The 18007-nt window shown below is 31.7% G+C and overlaps 1 protein-coding gene and 1 pseudogene across 1 annotated transcript; both read left to right on the top strand.

Annotated features, from left to right (window-relative positions):
* Window positions 1–326: 326 nt before the first annotated feature.
* LOC143563527 (O-fucosyltransferase 23 pseudogene) lies at window positions 327–1851 on the top strand (annotated as a pseudogene).
* A 14338-nt stretch (window positions 1852–16189) lies between these two features.
* LOC143563528 (protein WHAT'S THIS FACTOR 1 homolog, chloroplastic-like) lies at window positions 16190–17448 on the top strand. The gene has a single exon (XM_077051048.1). The coding sequence runs from the start codon at window positions 16207–16209 to the stop codon at window positions 17446–17448; it is 1242 nt and encodes a 413-aa protein (XP_076907163.1). The 5' UTR covers window positions 16190–16206.
* Window positions 17449–18007: the final 559 nt, after the last annotated feature.

An 18007-nucleotide genomic window follows, 5' to 3' on the forward strand; every position in this document is an offset into this window, starting at 1 on the left:
TTGGATCTCGTTTATCTTGGTATCACCACTAATCTTTCTCTCTTACCCGGACCTCGCTCGATCCTTCCTTCTTTCTCGGCCCGGCCGGCGGCGGTTTTGGGTGTGCTTGGTGTGTGTGTATGTGTGTGTTTAGGAGGGTGGGGGAAAATGAAGATATTTTGGGATTTTGGGGGTATTTATATCCCCGAAATCCCATTCTCATTTAACCCATCTCAATTAATCCAAGTCCAAGACCCGCTCCTTCCCCGACATTAATCAATTACGCGAAATCACTAAACATAACTTTCTTTATTCAACATTATAAATTTTAGGATGTTACAAAACAGGTTGTCAAGATGGTGATGGGTTGTTGTTCTTTGTTAAATTGCTTTCAAACTTTAAAGATTATTAATACTTTTGTTCTTCTTTGTTTTTATTCCTTTGATTCTTCTTCTTCCAAATTCACATAATTGTTCTTGATTGTTGGCTGATCGGATACGGGTTCATCGATTTGGATCGAAAATTGACTTCGGGTGAGTGATTATGTTATTTGATCATGATTATTATTATTGTTGAATTTGGTTAGTAGTCATTTTTTGGAAATGAGTTTTTGAGTCTATGATGGACTTGTTAAAGTTGAAACATGTGAATTCTTTGGTGTCCATATGTGTGTTCTTGTTTGTGATGGTTTTGATCATGAAAACTCTTGTACCGTCTAGCTCGAGTCTTGTTAGTCGGTTTAGAGACGACGAATTTGAGTTGTTGAAACATGGGAATAAAAGAATGAAGTTCTTAGAGGTGCCTCAAATTGTTTGGGGATTAAACAATCAAAAGATTGCCTTTGCAAGAGCTTGTTTGAGTGCAAGAATGTTGAATAGGTCACTTCTAATGCCTAGCTTAAGCGCGTCTTTGTTTTACAAGGAAATCGATCGATTGGAGCCTATTTCGTTTGATAAGGTCTTTAACTTTGAGAGGTTTAATTCGCTTTGTGATGGGTTTGTGTGTGTGAGTCAGTATTCTGATATTGGGAATCGAAGCAATGTATTCGAGGTTCAAAAGGGTAGTGGTAGGAGATGGACGGTTGAGAGAGATCTTGATCAGTTGAAAGAGTTTAGCAAACACGATTATGATGTGTATGAGACGATTAGGATAATGGGGAAGAACCCTTTTCTATGGCATGATCATTGGCCTGTTAGTGATTATGCGAAGGTGTTTGAATGCTTGGTTTTAGTAGATGAAATATCGAAAGATGCAAACGAAGTCGTGTCGAAGATTAGAGAGTTTGGAAGTGAAATAAAGCGTGATTCTTTGTATCAAGCACCTTATGTAGCAATCCATATGAGGATTGAAAAAGATTGGATGATACATTGTAAAAATAGAGAACATAGATCAAATTTATCGAACATTTGTAGTAGTAAAGAGGAGATTACTACTAGGGTAGCCAACATCCTGGCCCTAAAACCACCAACGATTCTTTATCTAGCCGTGGCTAGCGAACTTCTTGAGGATGATACGATCTTAAATGGTTGGAATGAAGGCATGCACCCTGTTGATAAGAAACGATTAGGGTTAACTGAGTTTTACAAGAATCATTCGTATCTAATTCAAGCAGCAATAGACTATGAAGTTTGCTTAAGGGCGGACGTGTTTGTGGGAAATAGTTATTCCATGTTTTCTAGTCTTTTGGTTCTCGAGAGAACTCAAAAGATAATGAAAACAAGAGTTTCACATACGTGTGGAAACGACGTTAGATGGCCTTCGTATGCTTATAACATTGAAGGAGAATCTGGCAGACCACAATTATGGGTTACAAATTTTTCTGATTCTAGCTTAAAAGCTATTAGTTATGGTTCAAGTAGTGTTTCATGCTGAGTAGTTTAAAGAGGTTGGATCATATTTGGATTAAACTAGTTAGTATTGCCTGACAATTCTTTTGTTGATATATTAAATTTTGAACACATAGATTTTTATTTTTTTTAATATTTTTTTAAGGTTTATGCTCTCTTTGTATCTTGTATAATAATAATAATAATAATAATAATAATAATTATTATTATTATTATTATTATTATTATAATAATATTAATTATTATTATAATAATATTATTATTATGGTATCAGAGCCATGGTGAATAATTAGTGTCTTTGGGGAATCAACACTTTAAGTTTGTTCATGAATATTATTAAAAATAAAGATACAATAAAAAATAGTATTGAGGAAGAATATGATATTCCTCACAATCTTGATTTATTAAATCAATGGACAATTCCAAAAATTAATTATAACCAAATTTATAAATATGGTTATATGGAAAAATTAAGTTTTAAACAAGTAGTTAGAACTACTGAATCAACAATATCTCTTAATAAAGAGGATATGATAATGAAACTCTTAAATAACAGAGAAATAATCAGATATAAGAATAATGAATATAAATTCATTCATATTGGTTTAGTGCAAATTGCCTTTAAACCATTAACATTAGAAGGTCTTCCAGAAAGCTTTATAGCTGTTCTAAGAGATGGAAGAAATTTAGATTGGAAACAATCCTTAATAGGTATTGTTCAATCTAGTCTGGCACATGGTCCAGTCTATTTTAATGTTTATCCAAATTTACAATTATCTTTAACTGATGTGAATATCACAGATGCTTTAACATTAAATGTTAAAACTAATGGTTACAATTATGCTCCAGGATCAGAAGTTATATGTGTTTGTTATAGAATTTATTACAAACCATTATATACTTTGAATCCTAGATGCAAAATGGTTGATAAACCATTAAATGAAACAATAGTTATAGAAACTAATTTTGGTAAGTCAAATATTACCACTAGAAGAAAAATTAGATGGGAAGAAATAAATTTTCCTGATAATTGGGTATTAAAAGAAAATACCCCATCTCAATCTTATATTGATAACAATCCTTTAGAAATTTTACAAACAACTGAAGGAAATGTTCAAATACAATTTGAAAAAGTTACACCTAGAATAACTAGGTCTTTATCTTCATCAAATTTTCATATATCTCCTTTAGGATATACTGTTAGAAGTCCTTCTAGAGCTTCAACTTCTCAAATAAGAGAAAAATATCCTGAAAATAACAATAGAATTAATGAATTAAGAATTAATTCTGATAATATAGTTAGAGGAATTAATAGACCTCAACAAGACCCGGAATTAACCGAGTCAGAAATGGATTTCTCTATATCATGAATAATATAGAAAAAATTGATTTTAGACCAGGCTCCCTGGTAAGAGATAAAATAAATTCTGAATTCCAAGATCCTAAATGGGAGGAATTTAGAAAATGGTATTTAAAAAATTTTGAAATAAAACAATTACTATATTTTCGAGATGAATTTTATAAAGAATTAGAAGAACAAAATTGTATTATTTATTTTGTTCCATGGTTCTTTAATAAGTATGTGAATAGTATAATTTCTACTATTTACAGAGAATATGATTTAGGAGAAAAGAAAATAAAATCTATTTTCCCTCCTCAAACAGGTTTTAAAATTGAAAAAGAAAAGGTAACAATGTATTACCAAGCTTTTCAAAAATTACTGGAAGGTGATACTTTACCAGTAACAATTTTCCACCTAAATAAATTATTTAAACATATAAATTATACAAATTTATGTTTAATTATATTAGGAGAACAATTAGGTTCTATCCAAGAAAAAATTGAGGAAATAACCTCTTTAGTAAAAAATAAAAAAGTTTTTGAAACAGGAGAAGTTATAGCAGTTCCAGCTATTCAACCCCCTCCTGAAATAAGAGATTTTAAATTAAAATCTAATTCTGAAATATCTAAATTATTAGATACTAAATTGGAATTTATTTCAGAAAAAATGAAAGGTTTAAATATAAATACTCTTTCAAAAGAATTTTCTAAATCCACAAATAAAGAAAATTATAAAGAACAAATAAACTTAGAAATTGCTAAGTTACAGAATAAATATGCTAATAAACCTAGCATGAATAAATATTATTATGATAGACCAACTCCTCAAGATGTCTTAATAGAAGAACAGGAGTACATAGTAAATAATTCTTATAGTGGGAAGAACATCTATGAATGGAACATAGATGGTCAAACTGACACCCAAATAGCTAATACTATACATCGAATGATGATGTATTCTACGATATGTAAAGCAAATGGAAATACAGATAAATCTATTGCTAAAATGATAGTAGCAGGATTTACTGGTCAATTAAAAGGATGGTGGGATAATTATTTAACCCTCCAAGACAGAGAACAAATTTACTCTTCTGTAAAAGAAGAAAATGATATCAGTCAAGAAAATAGTGTGTATACTCTTGCTATCAATATAATGGAACATTTTACAGGCAGATGGTCTGATAATTCTGAAAATATTAGAACTCTTTTGCAAGATCTAAAATGTAAAACCCTTACATCATTTAGATGGTATAAAGATACATTTTTATGCAGGGTAATGGAATTACCAGAGAGTAATAGTACTCATTGGAAGTCTAAATTTATAGACGGTTTACCTCATTTCTTTTCAGAAAGAGTTAAACAGAAATTGAGAAAAGATAATATTAATATTAATTATGATGAATACACCTATGGTAGTTTAATAGGTATATGTAAAAATGAAGGATTAGCTTTATGTAATGAAATAAAGCTAAATCAGCAAATTAAAAGACAGTCTTTAATGGAAAAAAGACAGTTAGGCCAATTTTGTGATCAATTTGGCATGGAGAGAATTACTCCCCAAAATAATAAAAGAAAAGAATCTTCTTCTCAAAAACCAAAAAAATATTTTAAAAGGAAAAGGAAAAGAGAAGAAAGAAAAATAGAAAGAGATAAGAAAAGGGAAATTAAACCCTTTGAAAAATTTTATAAAAAATCTTTTATAATTTGTAGAAAATGTGGCCGTCCAGGTCATAAAGCAGCAACTTGCTGGGTAAAGAAAAAATTGAATGAAATAAAAGATGATAATCTTAGAGAAACTTTAGAAAAGATTATCATAAATTCTAATAGTACTTCTGATGAATCAGAAGCAGAATCTTCATATGAAGATATAAACATTTTAGATAATGAAAGCTTTATTTCATCTTCTTCAGATGATAATAGAGATTGTCATGAAGATTGTTGTAACAATGAGATAAATAATGATTCAATTTATGATATTATATCTCAATTCCAAAATATGGAATTAAATGTTATAACAAATGAATTTTTAGATTTATTAAAAAATATTCAAGATGAAAAAATTAAGAAAGAAATGATTTTAGACTTAATAAGAAATGATAAAGGTGAATCATCTTCATCCAATAAAAATTTTCAACCTTATACTTTTGCTGAGGTTAAGAATCAATTGAATAAAAGAAATCAACTAAATAAACAGGTTGGTATTGAAGAATTAAAAATTGAGATTAATAATCTTAAAATAGAAATTAATAATCTTAGAAATAACAATAATAATTTAGAAGAAAGAATTATTAATTTAGAAAAAAGAAGATTGGAAATTAATGATGTAAATTTTCCAAAACTTCAATTAGAAAATTATTTAAAACAAATAGAAGAAATAACTTCTCAGAAATGGCATATTAAAGTCAAATTAATGATTGATAAACAATTTTCCAAAGAATTTACTGCTCTTTTAGATAGTGGAGCAGATTTAAATTGTATTCAATAAGGATTAATCCCTTCAAGATATTTTCATAAAACCACCCAGAAATTAGGGTCTGCTGGTGGAAAACCATTACAGATAAGTTATAAGCTTCCCAATGCTTATATCTGTAATAATAATAAATGTATTCCTAATAGTTTTATTCTTGTTAAAGATTTAACAAGTCAAGTAATACTTGGATCACCATTTTTTAGGAAAATATTTCCTTTAACAAAAGTGGATGAAAAAATTATAAAAGGAACATTTCAAGGTGAAGAAATATCCTTTGAATTTGTTTCTGAACCAATCACTAGAATCATAAATAATATGATTGATGATTTAATTAAAGCAAAAATAAACCAAATAGAATTTTTAAAACAAGAAATAAATGAATTAACTATTTCAGAAAATTTAAAAAATCCTAAAATAAAGGATAAAATAAAATTGATTCAAAATAAGTTTTCTTTACAAATATGTAATGATCACCCAAATGCTTTTTGGGATAGAAAGAAACATATTGTTTCACTTCCTTATGAGGAAGATTTTAATGAAAGACAAATTCCTACCAAGGCTAGACCTTGCCAAATGAATTCTGAATATTTAGAATTATGTAAAAAGGAAATAGAATCCTTAATAAATAAAGGATTAATTAGAAAATCTAAGTCTCCTTGGTCATGTACAGCGTTTTATGTTAATAAACATGCTGAACAGGAAAGAGGAGTTCCTAGATTGGTTATAAATTATAAACCACTTAATAAAGTGTTAAAATGGATTAGATATCCAATACCTAATAAAAAGGATTTATTGGATAGACTGCATGATGCAGTTATATTTTCTAAATTTGATCTAAAATCTGGATACTGGCAGGTTCAAATTAATGAATCTGACAGATATAAGACAGCATTTACAGTTCCATTTGGACATTTTGAATGGAATGTAATGCCTTTTGGGTTAAAAAATGCACCCAGTGAATTTCAAAATATAATGAATGATATATTCATTCCTTATTCAAATTTTATCATTGTATATATCGATGATATATTAATATTTTCAAAAAATATAGAAATGCATTTTCAGCATTTAGAAATCTTTAAAAATATTATTATAAAGAATGGTTTAGTAATTTCTAGACCTAAAATGATGCTTTTTCAAACTAATGTTAGATTCCTTGGTCATAATATTGACAAAGGAGTTATAATTCCAATACATAGATGTATTGAATTTGCTTCTAAATTTCCTGATGAAATTTTAGATAAAACTCAATTACAAAGGTTTCTTGGGAGTTTAAATTATATTTCTCCTTATTATGAAAATCTAGCAAAGGATACAGCTATCTTGTATGATAGGTTAAAAAAGAATCCTAAGTATTGGTCAGACGATCATACTAAGGCAATACAAAAAATTAAACAAAAGGTTCAAAATCTTCCATGTTTGAATCTTGCTAACCCAAATTGGGAAAAAATAGTTGAAACTGATGCTAGTGACATTGGTTATGGAGGAATTCTTAAACAAGTTTCTCCAAACAATAAACAAGAATATTTGGTTAGATTCCATTCTGGAAAATGGAATAATAGTCAAAAAAATTACGCAACTATTGCAAAAGAAGTTTTAGCAATAGTAAAATGTGTTTTAAAATTTCAAGATGATTTATATAATCAAAAATTTATAATAAAAACTGATTGTCAGGCAGCTAAATTTATGTTTGACAAAGATTTTAAACATAATGTTTCTAAACAAATGTTTGCAAGGTGGCAAGCTCATTTAGCCCCTTTTGATTTTGAAATAATCTATAAAAAAGGATCTGATAATAGTTTACCAGATTTCTTGACGAGAGAATTTCTCGATTCTATTTTGCAGAATTAATGGGAATTAAAGGACCATTGAAAATTGCAATGGGAAATATTCGAAGACAAATTGATTTTGAATATAGGATGAGGATGAGACATGCTTTAAGAATAGCAGAATATAATATGGACTATTCTTTACATCCTCAAGAAAAAAATTTTCTTATAGCAAATGAATGGAATCAATACTATATTTTTAAGAATCGAATAAAGATTCTTCAAGAAAAAGAGATAATAATCTCTTGTGCTTAATTTTATTTGCAGGAATGGATCCTCCATGGCGAGGAGGAAAGAAGAGCCAATCCTCCAATAGAGGAAGAGGCAGAAATTCTCATAATAATTCTGAAATAATTATTGGTCAATTTGGCCAAAAGAGGCTAATAGCTTCCAATATTGCTAATATAGCAAATTCATCCAGTAATACTGGAAAAAATCGATTTAATGATCCTGAATACCAGGAATTCCTAGCTTTCAAAGCAGCTAAGGAAAAAGGAAGCAATACTTCCTATTCAGTTGTTACTCAATCAGAAGAATCTGATGAAGGTTCTTATGATCAAAATCCTTATAAGGAGGTAATTTTACTCCTTGATAATAAACAGCTTAAATGGAAAGATAATCCATGGACCTTAATGGAAAGGTTTTTCGATACTGGATCATATCCAGCTGGAATTTATAAATCAAGATTCGTTTATGAATCAATTTTAAGAGCAACCGAATCTGCTCAAATTTTCCATCATAATTCTGGAAATGCTAAGGTTTTTACCTATAGCAAAATAATTATTAAAAGGATAATATCCTTAGAAGATTGGGGAAATTCTCCATTAAAAGAAAAAGAGATGAGTCATCCAGAATCTGGTGCCCTCATCAAATTTAATTATTGGGATTATATTGAAGCTTTCAATAAAGCTTTTCTATATCAAAATCCAATGAAGAAACATTCTTGGTTCTTCAAGATATGTCCTCAGGTTTATAACCAGGATATACCTAATTGGTTTTTAAAATGGTGGATTTCCTATGGAACATCTGTAAAAATTTTACCAGAATCCTTTAAAGGATACTATAATAAATGGGTTGAATTATCTCCCAGAATAATCGAAGCTACTCATAATAATGAGTTAATTGAAGGAATGCCTTCTCTATTTTTCTTTATGGAATTTGGAATTCCATGGATATGGAGATGGTCTTCAGAAGTTGGTCATACCACTCAAAATATTACATGTTTAAGAAGAATTTTCTATACAAAATTTTGGAAAAAATTGACTTCAAAAAATAAAGAAGGAGTCATAGAAGGTCAAGAGACCATTGATCAAATTGAATCAACTCTGGACCTGTATCAAAAACAAATTCAGGTTCAATCTCAAAGAGAATCTCCTAGCCCATTCCAACAGATTGCTAGGAAGATATCAATTAAAGAAGGAAAGGATCTTTCCAGAAAAGATTTACTGGAAAAATACTTTGCAGCCATGGAAGAAGATTTAATGAAAAATTTCCAACCAGGGCAATCTTCATCGCAATACTCTTCAAATCCCTCTTCTAATCAAGAAGAAGAAGAGGATACAATGTTAGCAGGTTATTCTCAAAATCCAGAAGACGATGTCATGGATGAGGTCACAATAAAGGCCAAGACAAAATTGGAAATGTTAAAAAAGAAAATAATTGAATCAATTGACGATGAGGACGAAATTATGGGTCCTAGATCACATGCGTCTGAATAAAGGAGAATCAATAATTCAAAAAGTTGGGTAAAGGTACAATAATTAAAGCCAGCTGCCCAGACAAATGGAATCTCTTTTGGACACAATTGTCCAGATAATTGATGTATAATTATTACTTTTACTGTTGTTCTTTTGTTTGTTTTATAGAACTCCCATTATAAAAGGAGTAGTAGGTTTTTGTAAAGAGGCAGAGATCAGAAAACCACTGATCAAAAACCCTCTCTCTCACTTGTAAAATATTCGATAATAAAAATCTTTGAAGTTTTTAAGTCCTTCATACTCCAGGTACAATTTATTATTTCTTTATTATTATAATATTAGCCTAATGAAAGGCTAAACTCCTAAAGTGTTGATTCACACCATGACCTAGTTGTAATCCATGTCTCAAAAAAAAAAAAAAAAAAAAAAAAAAAAAAAAAAAAAGTCTGAAATTTTTGAAATATGTATGAGTGACTCTGGGCTGGTTCCATACTAAACAGGCATGTGAATATGTGTAGTGGTCGAATTATGGTAGCCCGTTTTAGCCGTTTTGATGATTGAAGGCGTTTTTAGGGCGTGGCCTGTACTGACCATATACTATTCAATGATGACAGTTAAGTATGGGTAAAACATCCATATGGCCTATTCATATATATTTTAGAAAATCAAGACAAATAAAAATTTTTAATTTAAAATGGATTATTAATAAGAGATCGAAAGATACCCGGTCTCTGATCCTGTATTTATGGTATAATAATTATTATTATTATAGTTGTTCTTTATGTATATCATCAAAATATAACCTCAAAAACATAAAGGATATAATCATTTAATATTCAAGCATATTGTGTATATGTATTATATCATGTTGTTTATGGTTTGTGCGTCATTGTAGATACTGATTTAGTAGGTATTTATATTAAGTGTAGTGAACATAACTTCTTTATAAAACAAACGTAGTTTTTAATCTTTTTTTTTTATAAAATAAGTAGATCCTTAAAAAAGGTAGTGAGCATGTTCGTGCAAATAAAGTTACTTATTTCACACGTAAACTACGTGTTAGCAAACTTGTTATTGTTTTGTCATAACAGTTATTTTAAAGTGAGTCTTAAATTTTTTGAACCCGTTAACCGTCAATATAACGTATCAAAAACGTAAATTAATTCCGAGTCACTATGACCATAATACAGTAGAAACTCTATAAAATAATACACTTTGGACCACCAAAATTTATTAATTAAAAGAGTTATTAATTAATCGATAAATTAATAATTATTAATTTATATATTAATTAATATTTTATTAATTTATAGTAGAATGTTCTGACTCACCCAAAAGAAAATGTAGTTGCACAGTTGTTGACTGATGAAGAAATTATTGAAAGCGTTATTGGAATTAATAAAGATGATATCGATGAAGAAGATGATGAAAATTCTACAATGGAGTCCCCTTCTCGAAACGAAGCTTTTAAAGCGGCAATCACTTTGAACAATTTCTTGTTGAGCTATAAGAAAACAACACCGGAAGTTCTTACCATGCTAAGGAAAATTAGAGACGAGATTCAAGGGGAAATTGATTTCAACATAAAATAAAAGACAATTGAGTCATTTTTCAAGAAATCTTCATAAATCATTCATGTAATATGCTATATATAAGGAATTATTAATTTATATTTTATACGGGGTCTAAAAAAATTATCAAAAATGTATTATCTTATAATTTTAGCGAATTATTAATTTAGCACTCTATCCCCGAGTCGGGACCGGCAAAAAATATTATCTTAGAGAGTTTATTAAATAATCGAGTATTAATTTATCGAGTTTCTACTGTATTTGTTATTATCGTCAGTCCATAAGATAGATTGAATACCCAAAAATTTATTTATTTATATGGACGTAAATAAATCAAGAAATGAAATAACAACAAAAATCTATATCTATATCTATACTATATATAATATAGAAGTGAATGACCTCTTAAATTTTAAGAGGTACCACTCTTGTTGCATATTGTACAAGTAACAATGCATAAAATTTTAAGAATATAAGGGTAAAATAGTCTTTGTTCATTCAAAAATATTTTACAATAATGGTTCTTCAACTTCAATCAAATTTTGTTAATTTATTAAATAGTTACATATTTTCCCGCTTATTTTAAACCAACTACCCAACGACTTTTTAATGGCCATAACTTTTTCACACGTTAATATTATTTCTAAAAATTTACACCATAAAATGGAGCATTTTATTCTCTTTAATTTGAGTACAGTATTGCTATAGTTTATTAATTTTTAAAAAAACTAACATGTTACGTGATTACCAGTTATTACCGGCAACGGGTTAGGTAGGTTCAGCTAATGGTGTCGGAACGGGTTAGGGTTGGAACAGTTTTGTACGAAAAAGGGTTAATTTAGTTCATGTCGGGATGGGTTTAGATCGAAAGGGTTCATGTAAAAATGGGCTTCAAGTTAAAACGTTTTCGGGTCGGAACAGGGCCGTCAAAACGGATTGGGTTAAAAAGTAGTTTATTTGAAATTACTAAGCATTTCATCTTAGCTTCTTGATTTTCGTCACAAGTTACGTGCGTTCAAGCTTCAGTTATGCGGATGACATTGTTTATACATATGGGTTGCTCGAGTATAGGGGTTATGTGACGCGTTTGCTGGCATCGGTTACACGTCCAATGCCATGTTTAATGCATACCATCGTCGGGATACGCACGTATAATTGTGAGGTTACAAACGTACTAACACCGGTTGCTTTTACGAGGACACCGTTGCATCGCGCGGACATCTGGCTAGTATTATTACAAAACATAAAATATCAAGTGTGGGCATTTACGTGAACTAACGGAATAAAAAGTATAAAACAATTCACCATGTTTTTCGGTCGTTAGACACACAGACAAGTCAAGAATATAATATTTAATTCTTACATAAAATAGTACAATTCTATTTATCAATTTACCTAAACACCCTTCCATCTAAATATGTCCGATGAGATCCCGAGGACAGAACCGTCAGTCTACAGGGCTGCGAGCAAGGCAATTACTTTGTTATAAAAGTTGTCATCAATACATCATTGGTCCCCATAGTTCAACCAGGAAATCAATTATTGTAATACTAGTTTTTATCCATTTATTACGGACTTAGAAAAAAGTTTAGGCGCGTTGGAGGACCCGTCAGGTCTAACGGGTAAAATTTTTTTTGACCGTGGTTAACAAAGTTGATGGTTTTGGTTCCGCCAAGGTGGACCCCGGAAGAGTTTATGGCGGGTGGTGATGACGGTTCGGGGAGCAAAGATGAGATGGTTAAAGTCAGTGATGGATCTAGACATCAATCTCAGGGGTAATGATCATTTTTTTTTACCGTATATCATACAACATAAACGAGACAAAATAACGAGAATAAATAAATTTATACACACAGGGTGCAGATTTCGCCTATTTAGTTATTGAAAGTTTGAAATTGAGCCACTACATCATCTTCTTTTACTTTATCAAGCGTTTCTCTTTCAATCGCACAAAATAAAACATTGTTCAAAATACTCATCACCCATCGCATTTCGCAAATCCGTCTTGATAAGCTTCATTTTAGAAAAAAAACATCTTTCAATGGTTGCGGTTGCAACCGGTAAAACCAATGCTAACTTTAATATTCCATAAACCAAAGGAAAAGTGGCATGCTTTCCTGCTTCCATCATTAGACGAGCATGAAGGTTAATCTTGAATTATTAATAAAGTGAAGGTTTGTTATGTTTTATTTTAGTTAATTGAATTATGATAGGTTTAGGAAATGTTTGCCTTGGAGTTTTATAACTAGGGGTCTATGTTATTGCCTTTTTTTTTTGTGTCAAGGAGTTTATTCTCCATGTAAGTTCATGAAGTTTGTTTGATTATATGAAAAGAGTCAAAAGTTGTCACCCCAATATCTTGTGTTCGTTTGTTTGATGTGATTGTTTGTTTCGTCCACCAACAGAACAAGGTCACCATTCCACTCAATTTTTCAAATTTATCATCTTCTTTTAAAGTGTGATAAAATGTCATGAGATCACACCCTCTTTTTTCATTACTAAAACCACTTGGATACATCTCAGAAAAAGCCATCTTGTTAGATATGTCAAAGTTAGAAAACGAATCATATTGATTTAAACCAGACATATTTTCTAACAAACTAGTTGAGACTTCACCGAATCTATTTCCAAGTTTTTGAATTTGTATATCCAAAACCGTATTAAAAGCATCAACCTCAAAATGATATCGATTAGTAATGACATTATTTTGGTTATTTTGATTACCATAACTTAAAGTCATATCTAACATCTTAATCTTGTTTTTTTTTTCACACAGAGACGTCACTCTTGCCAACATCTTGTCAAACACGTTTTGTCGTAGATTATTCAATGCTCGGTTTATCCAACGGTTGTTTGATGTTTGATACTCCGCCTAAACCAACGAGTAACGAGCTAATTTTTTGAAAAAGGTTAATGGGTTTAATTGATTTGGGCTTAAAACTTTAGTTGGGTTTTAATTTGTTTGAACTTTTAAATTGGTTAAGCTTTAAATAAACAAGGATAACGCTATATTTTTTTCAGGGGTAGCGATATATACAAAAACCGATAAAAAGTATTTTTTTTACACTGCCAACGAAAAGTTAAGGGTAGCAGAAGCTACCCCTAGCAATAAGCTAGCTCCGCCCCTGGTTGAAGTGTCGAAACCCGAGCGGGTTCAACATGCTGCGTTGGTGGATTGTATGCGAATGCAGTGGGCCCTGTCGGTTTGTAACTGGGAAGGGGGCCCACCTAGCATAGTTTGACTTTGACCATGGGGTTTGAAAGTGTACTAGTTGAGATTTACAAAAATACACCACATGATACATGTAATAGGTAATAGGTGCAGTTGGACTTGTTATAAAGAATTTGAGTTTAAAAAATATTTAATATAGTATTGGTGTTAGGCCCATTTCAAACCCAAATTCAATTTAGATCTTATAGATGTATGCTATCTGTTAGATTTTCATGGTGAAAAGTAGGGCTGGTATTTTAACGGGTTAAAATAAGTATCAAATATGTATGTAATTCGTACTTTAACGGGTTAAAATATGTATGTAATTCGTATTTTAACGGGTTTAACAAGTCAAAAATGATGTCCTTAAGTCTTAACAAAAGTATCAAACATAAAACGATAGTGCTGGCTAAAAACCTTTTTTTGTTCACGAGTAGCTGATACATAAAACGATTATACTCTTTAATTTATTACCCCTAACGTAAAATAGGAGAGTTGGATTTTAATAATCCCAACTTAATGCAGTTGACCGATAATAATCTCAACTTAAAAAATAGCTGTCACACCAACTTTCATACAATTTGTTTTCATTGGACGTCTGTTAAAAAAAACTTAACGACATTAAGTTTTTTCCAAATTTCAAATTAATGTTTTAGGGCTTTCGATCAGAATGAGGATACCGATCGATTGATGTAAAACTTACCTCGAAACGGTGCTCCAAACAACTTGATTTTTGTTAATTAAAAGTTTACACACCGTAATTGAAGCATCATTTAGTCGTTTGGACCGGTATCTGCTACCTATTATCGGCCAACGGCATTTAGTTGAGATTATTAAAATCGATTTCGCCTTTATTGTTCGTTCATTTGTTTTAACTAATCAAACCAAATTTCTTGTTCACTTTTGTTTGTTCATTTGTTAAACGAAACTCCCCACCGAACCGTGAAGTCAATCCTGCCCATTTCCATGGGTTTTAAAGTAGACGTGAATCAACATAATAACAATCGATGACGATTGAGGTACGTGATTCTCTTTGTTTAACTTGATTAATAATAGTAATTATTATTAACTGCATTTTGAATCCCATGGATTTAATTAAGGGCAAATTACAACTTCTTATGCTTATATATACGCGAACTGCTTGAGTGGATTGAAATGAAATTAGCAGATGATATTCATATTATATTAAGGCGCTTTAAAAGCGAGCTTGAGCCTAGCTGAGCTGCCGCGTTTAATTTCGAGCTCGGACCCGCCCTCGCTCGACTCTTTTTTAGGTTTGTTTAGGCGCACGCCTGAAGGGCTTTTGACAACGTAGATTTTATATCGGTTCGAGCTCTTTTCCTAAAGCGAGTTGTTTTTTCAAGCTCGCGCTGGGCTCTTTTTCTATTTATTAATTAATTTTTATATATTTTGAGAAAAAAACTTAAACGAAGTTCAATCTCATTTAGCACACTAAACAAGCCAAAGCTCTGCTCGAGCTGGTTGTGATGTGTAAACATAATACACAAGGCTTGTTATGGCTCAAAAAGCCTAAATGAGCTTCGCATACCCGGCTCGATAGCTAAACGAGCTGTATTTGAGGCTAGAGCTCGTACAAGCTCGGCTTGTTTCAAGCTTTTTACAATAGTAGGTTGCGAGTAGCTCGGGTCGTTTGCACTCAATCTAGCTTTAATTTTGTAGTGTAGAAGATAAAGATATAGTCTTGGCTACTGCTGTATGTAGAACTTGAATAGGCTCGGTCGTTCTGTGACTGTATTAAGAAGAAGAATTTATGAATAGAAGTTGAGCATATTAAGTTTGCACCATAGATTCTAACAGTTGAAATAATTCAACAAATAGTTCACTTTTATTCAAAACCAGAAACCGAACTGAATTTGTAACCTGCGCATTAGAAGGCTAATATATGTATTTGTCATTTTGGCTGTTGAAACCTGTTATGATCCGAACCAAATCGACCATTTTTAGAACAAACGGTTTTAACCCGTTTCGATTTTTGTCAACCTGCTCTGACCCGAACCATATTGGCCATTTCTTTAAAAAAATATGTTTTGACCCGTATCCATTTTTTGTCAAAACTTGTTCTGATCTGAACCAAATGACCGTTTTTTAAAACGACATGTTTTGATCAAAACCTTTTCTGATTCCTTACCTCGTTTTGCTATGCAGACTCTAAAGAATAGTTGCAGAAAGTTGAAGTGTTTATGTGACAGTATTTTTATTTATTATTGTTAATTTAAACAGGGCTATGTATTGGTAAAACAATGAAGATACAAAGTAGGAAGCTTTTGATCAATATTCACGCGCAGAATCAAAATCTTCAACTTCTTCGAAGATTCTCACTTTGGTCGATGAAAAAAGACCCGGATCTTGAAGCCGCCTTAACAAGAAACCGCAGATGGATTGTAAACAATCAGATTAAAAACATAATCTTGAGGTGTCCTGATCACGAAACATCTGTTAACTTCCTGCAAAAAAAGTTCAAAACTCTTGATCTACAAGGAAAAGCCTTAAACTGGCTCAAAAAATACCCGTGCTGCTTCGAAACGTACCTCAAACACGATGAATATTATTGCAGATTAACCAAAAGGATGATGTTCTTAGTACAAGAAGAAGAAAGCGTTAAAGATATGCAGGAACCGGTTGTTGTTCAAAGATTAGCGAAGGTGTTAATGATGGTTTCGAATCATAAATTCAACGTCTCGAAACTAAACGAATTCAAGAACAGTTTAGGGTTACCGGATGATTATTTAATAAGAATTATACCAAAATATCTTGATACGTTTCGTGTGGTTAATTATGGCGGGAGAAAGAATTCGATGGAGATCGAGCTCGTTAAGTGGGACCCGGAGTTAGCGGTTTCCGCAATCGAAAGGAAGTGTCGAGAACCGGGTTCGAACCCGTCGTTCCCGTGCTCGTTACCGTCCACTTGGGTTAAATCGTGGGAGAAGTTTCGTGAATTCGATTCGTTACCGTACATTTCACTTTATTCGGATCCGGGTCGGTTACTAAACGGGTCGAAGGAATCGGAAAAGCGAACGATTGGGTTAGTACACGAGTTTTTGTCGCTTACGTTATGGAAGAAAGCGTCTATTATGAAATTAGGACATTTCAAGCGGGAATTTCAACTACCCGAGAAACTAAACGTTTTGTTGTTAAAGCATCCAGGGATATTTTACGTTTCGAATAAGTATCAGATTTATACGGTTTTACTGCGAGAAGGGTATAACGGGTCGGGCTTGGTTGAAAAAGATCCGCTTGTTGTTGTGAAGGAGAAATTTGGGGAGTTGATGCAGGAGGGACTGCATGAGTATAATAGAAGGCGTCACGCGTTGAATTTAGAAAAGAAACGAAAAAAAGGCGCTGTAGCGATGAAAGAAGAGAAAGATAATCCGGTTTATGAATTGTCGGATGACGGTGATGATGATGATAATCTAGGTGGGATATTTGATCCGGAGGAGAGGAAACGGTTTTATAAAGTTTTGTTCGAAGAGAAGGCACGATAAGGTTGTTTACAGAGGTATGCTTTTTTGATATTAATGCTGTAATGTTCTTTAACGAAATGAACCGATGCTTGAAATGATTCAACAATGGCAATGGTGAAGCTGGTTTGTTTGCGCAGCAGTGTAAATATACCCGTTTTCAACTGAAAATTTGAGCCCGCCCCCCATCATTTATGATTTTTTTTAATACATTTTGAGTCCCCCCCCCCGGACGTATTCATCCAAGCTTCGCCACTGAACAATGCAATCAAAGATAGTTTATCTCATAACACACATATCTTAAACATATAAACAAAGTCAAAAGTCAAAACTATTCACCAGTGATTTTAAACCTTCAGTCGAGCATGTCCATTGTGGATGCGAAGTACCCTTACGCGCATGCACGCTCTGTGATCGTGGTTGTAATATATGTCATTTAGATCATGCACTTTGGACTTCGTGTAACGCTGGTGTGCATGATGATGATGTTAGTAGCTTTTGATGGGCAACAACTAGGGGTGCAAATGAGTTGAGCTGCTATAGAGCTACTCGAGCTTGGATCGATTAAAAGCTTGAAACGAGC

Source organism: Bidens hawaiensis, unplaced genomic scaffold (assembly GCF_021521415.1).
Source record: "Bidens hawaiensis isolate Kalapana, Puna unplaced genomic scaffold, B.hawaiensis_p1.1 tig00021495_1, whole genome shotgun sequence".
NCBI lineage: Eukaryota > Viridiplantae > Streptophyta > Magnoliopsida > Asterales > Asteraceae > Bidens > Bidens hawaiensis.

Bases quoted from the DNA above. Each gene is read 5' to 3' on its own strand.
- LOC143563528 (XM_077051048.1), top strand. From the start codon at position 16,207: ATGAAGATACAAAGTAGGAAGCTTTTGATCAATATTCACGCGCAGAAT.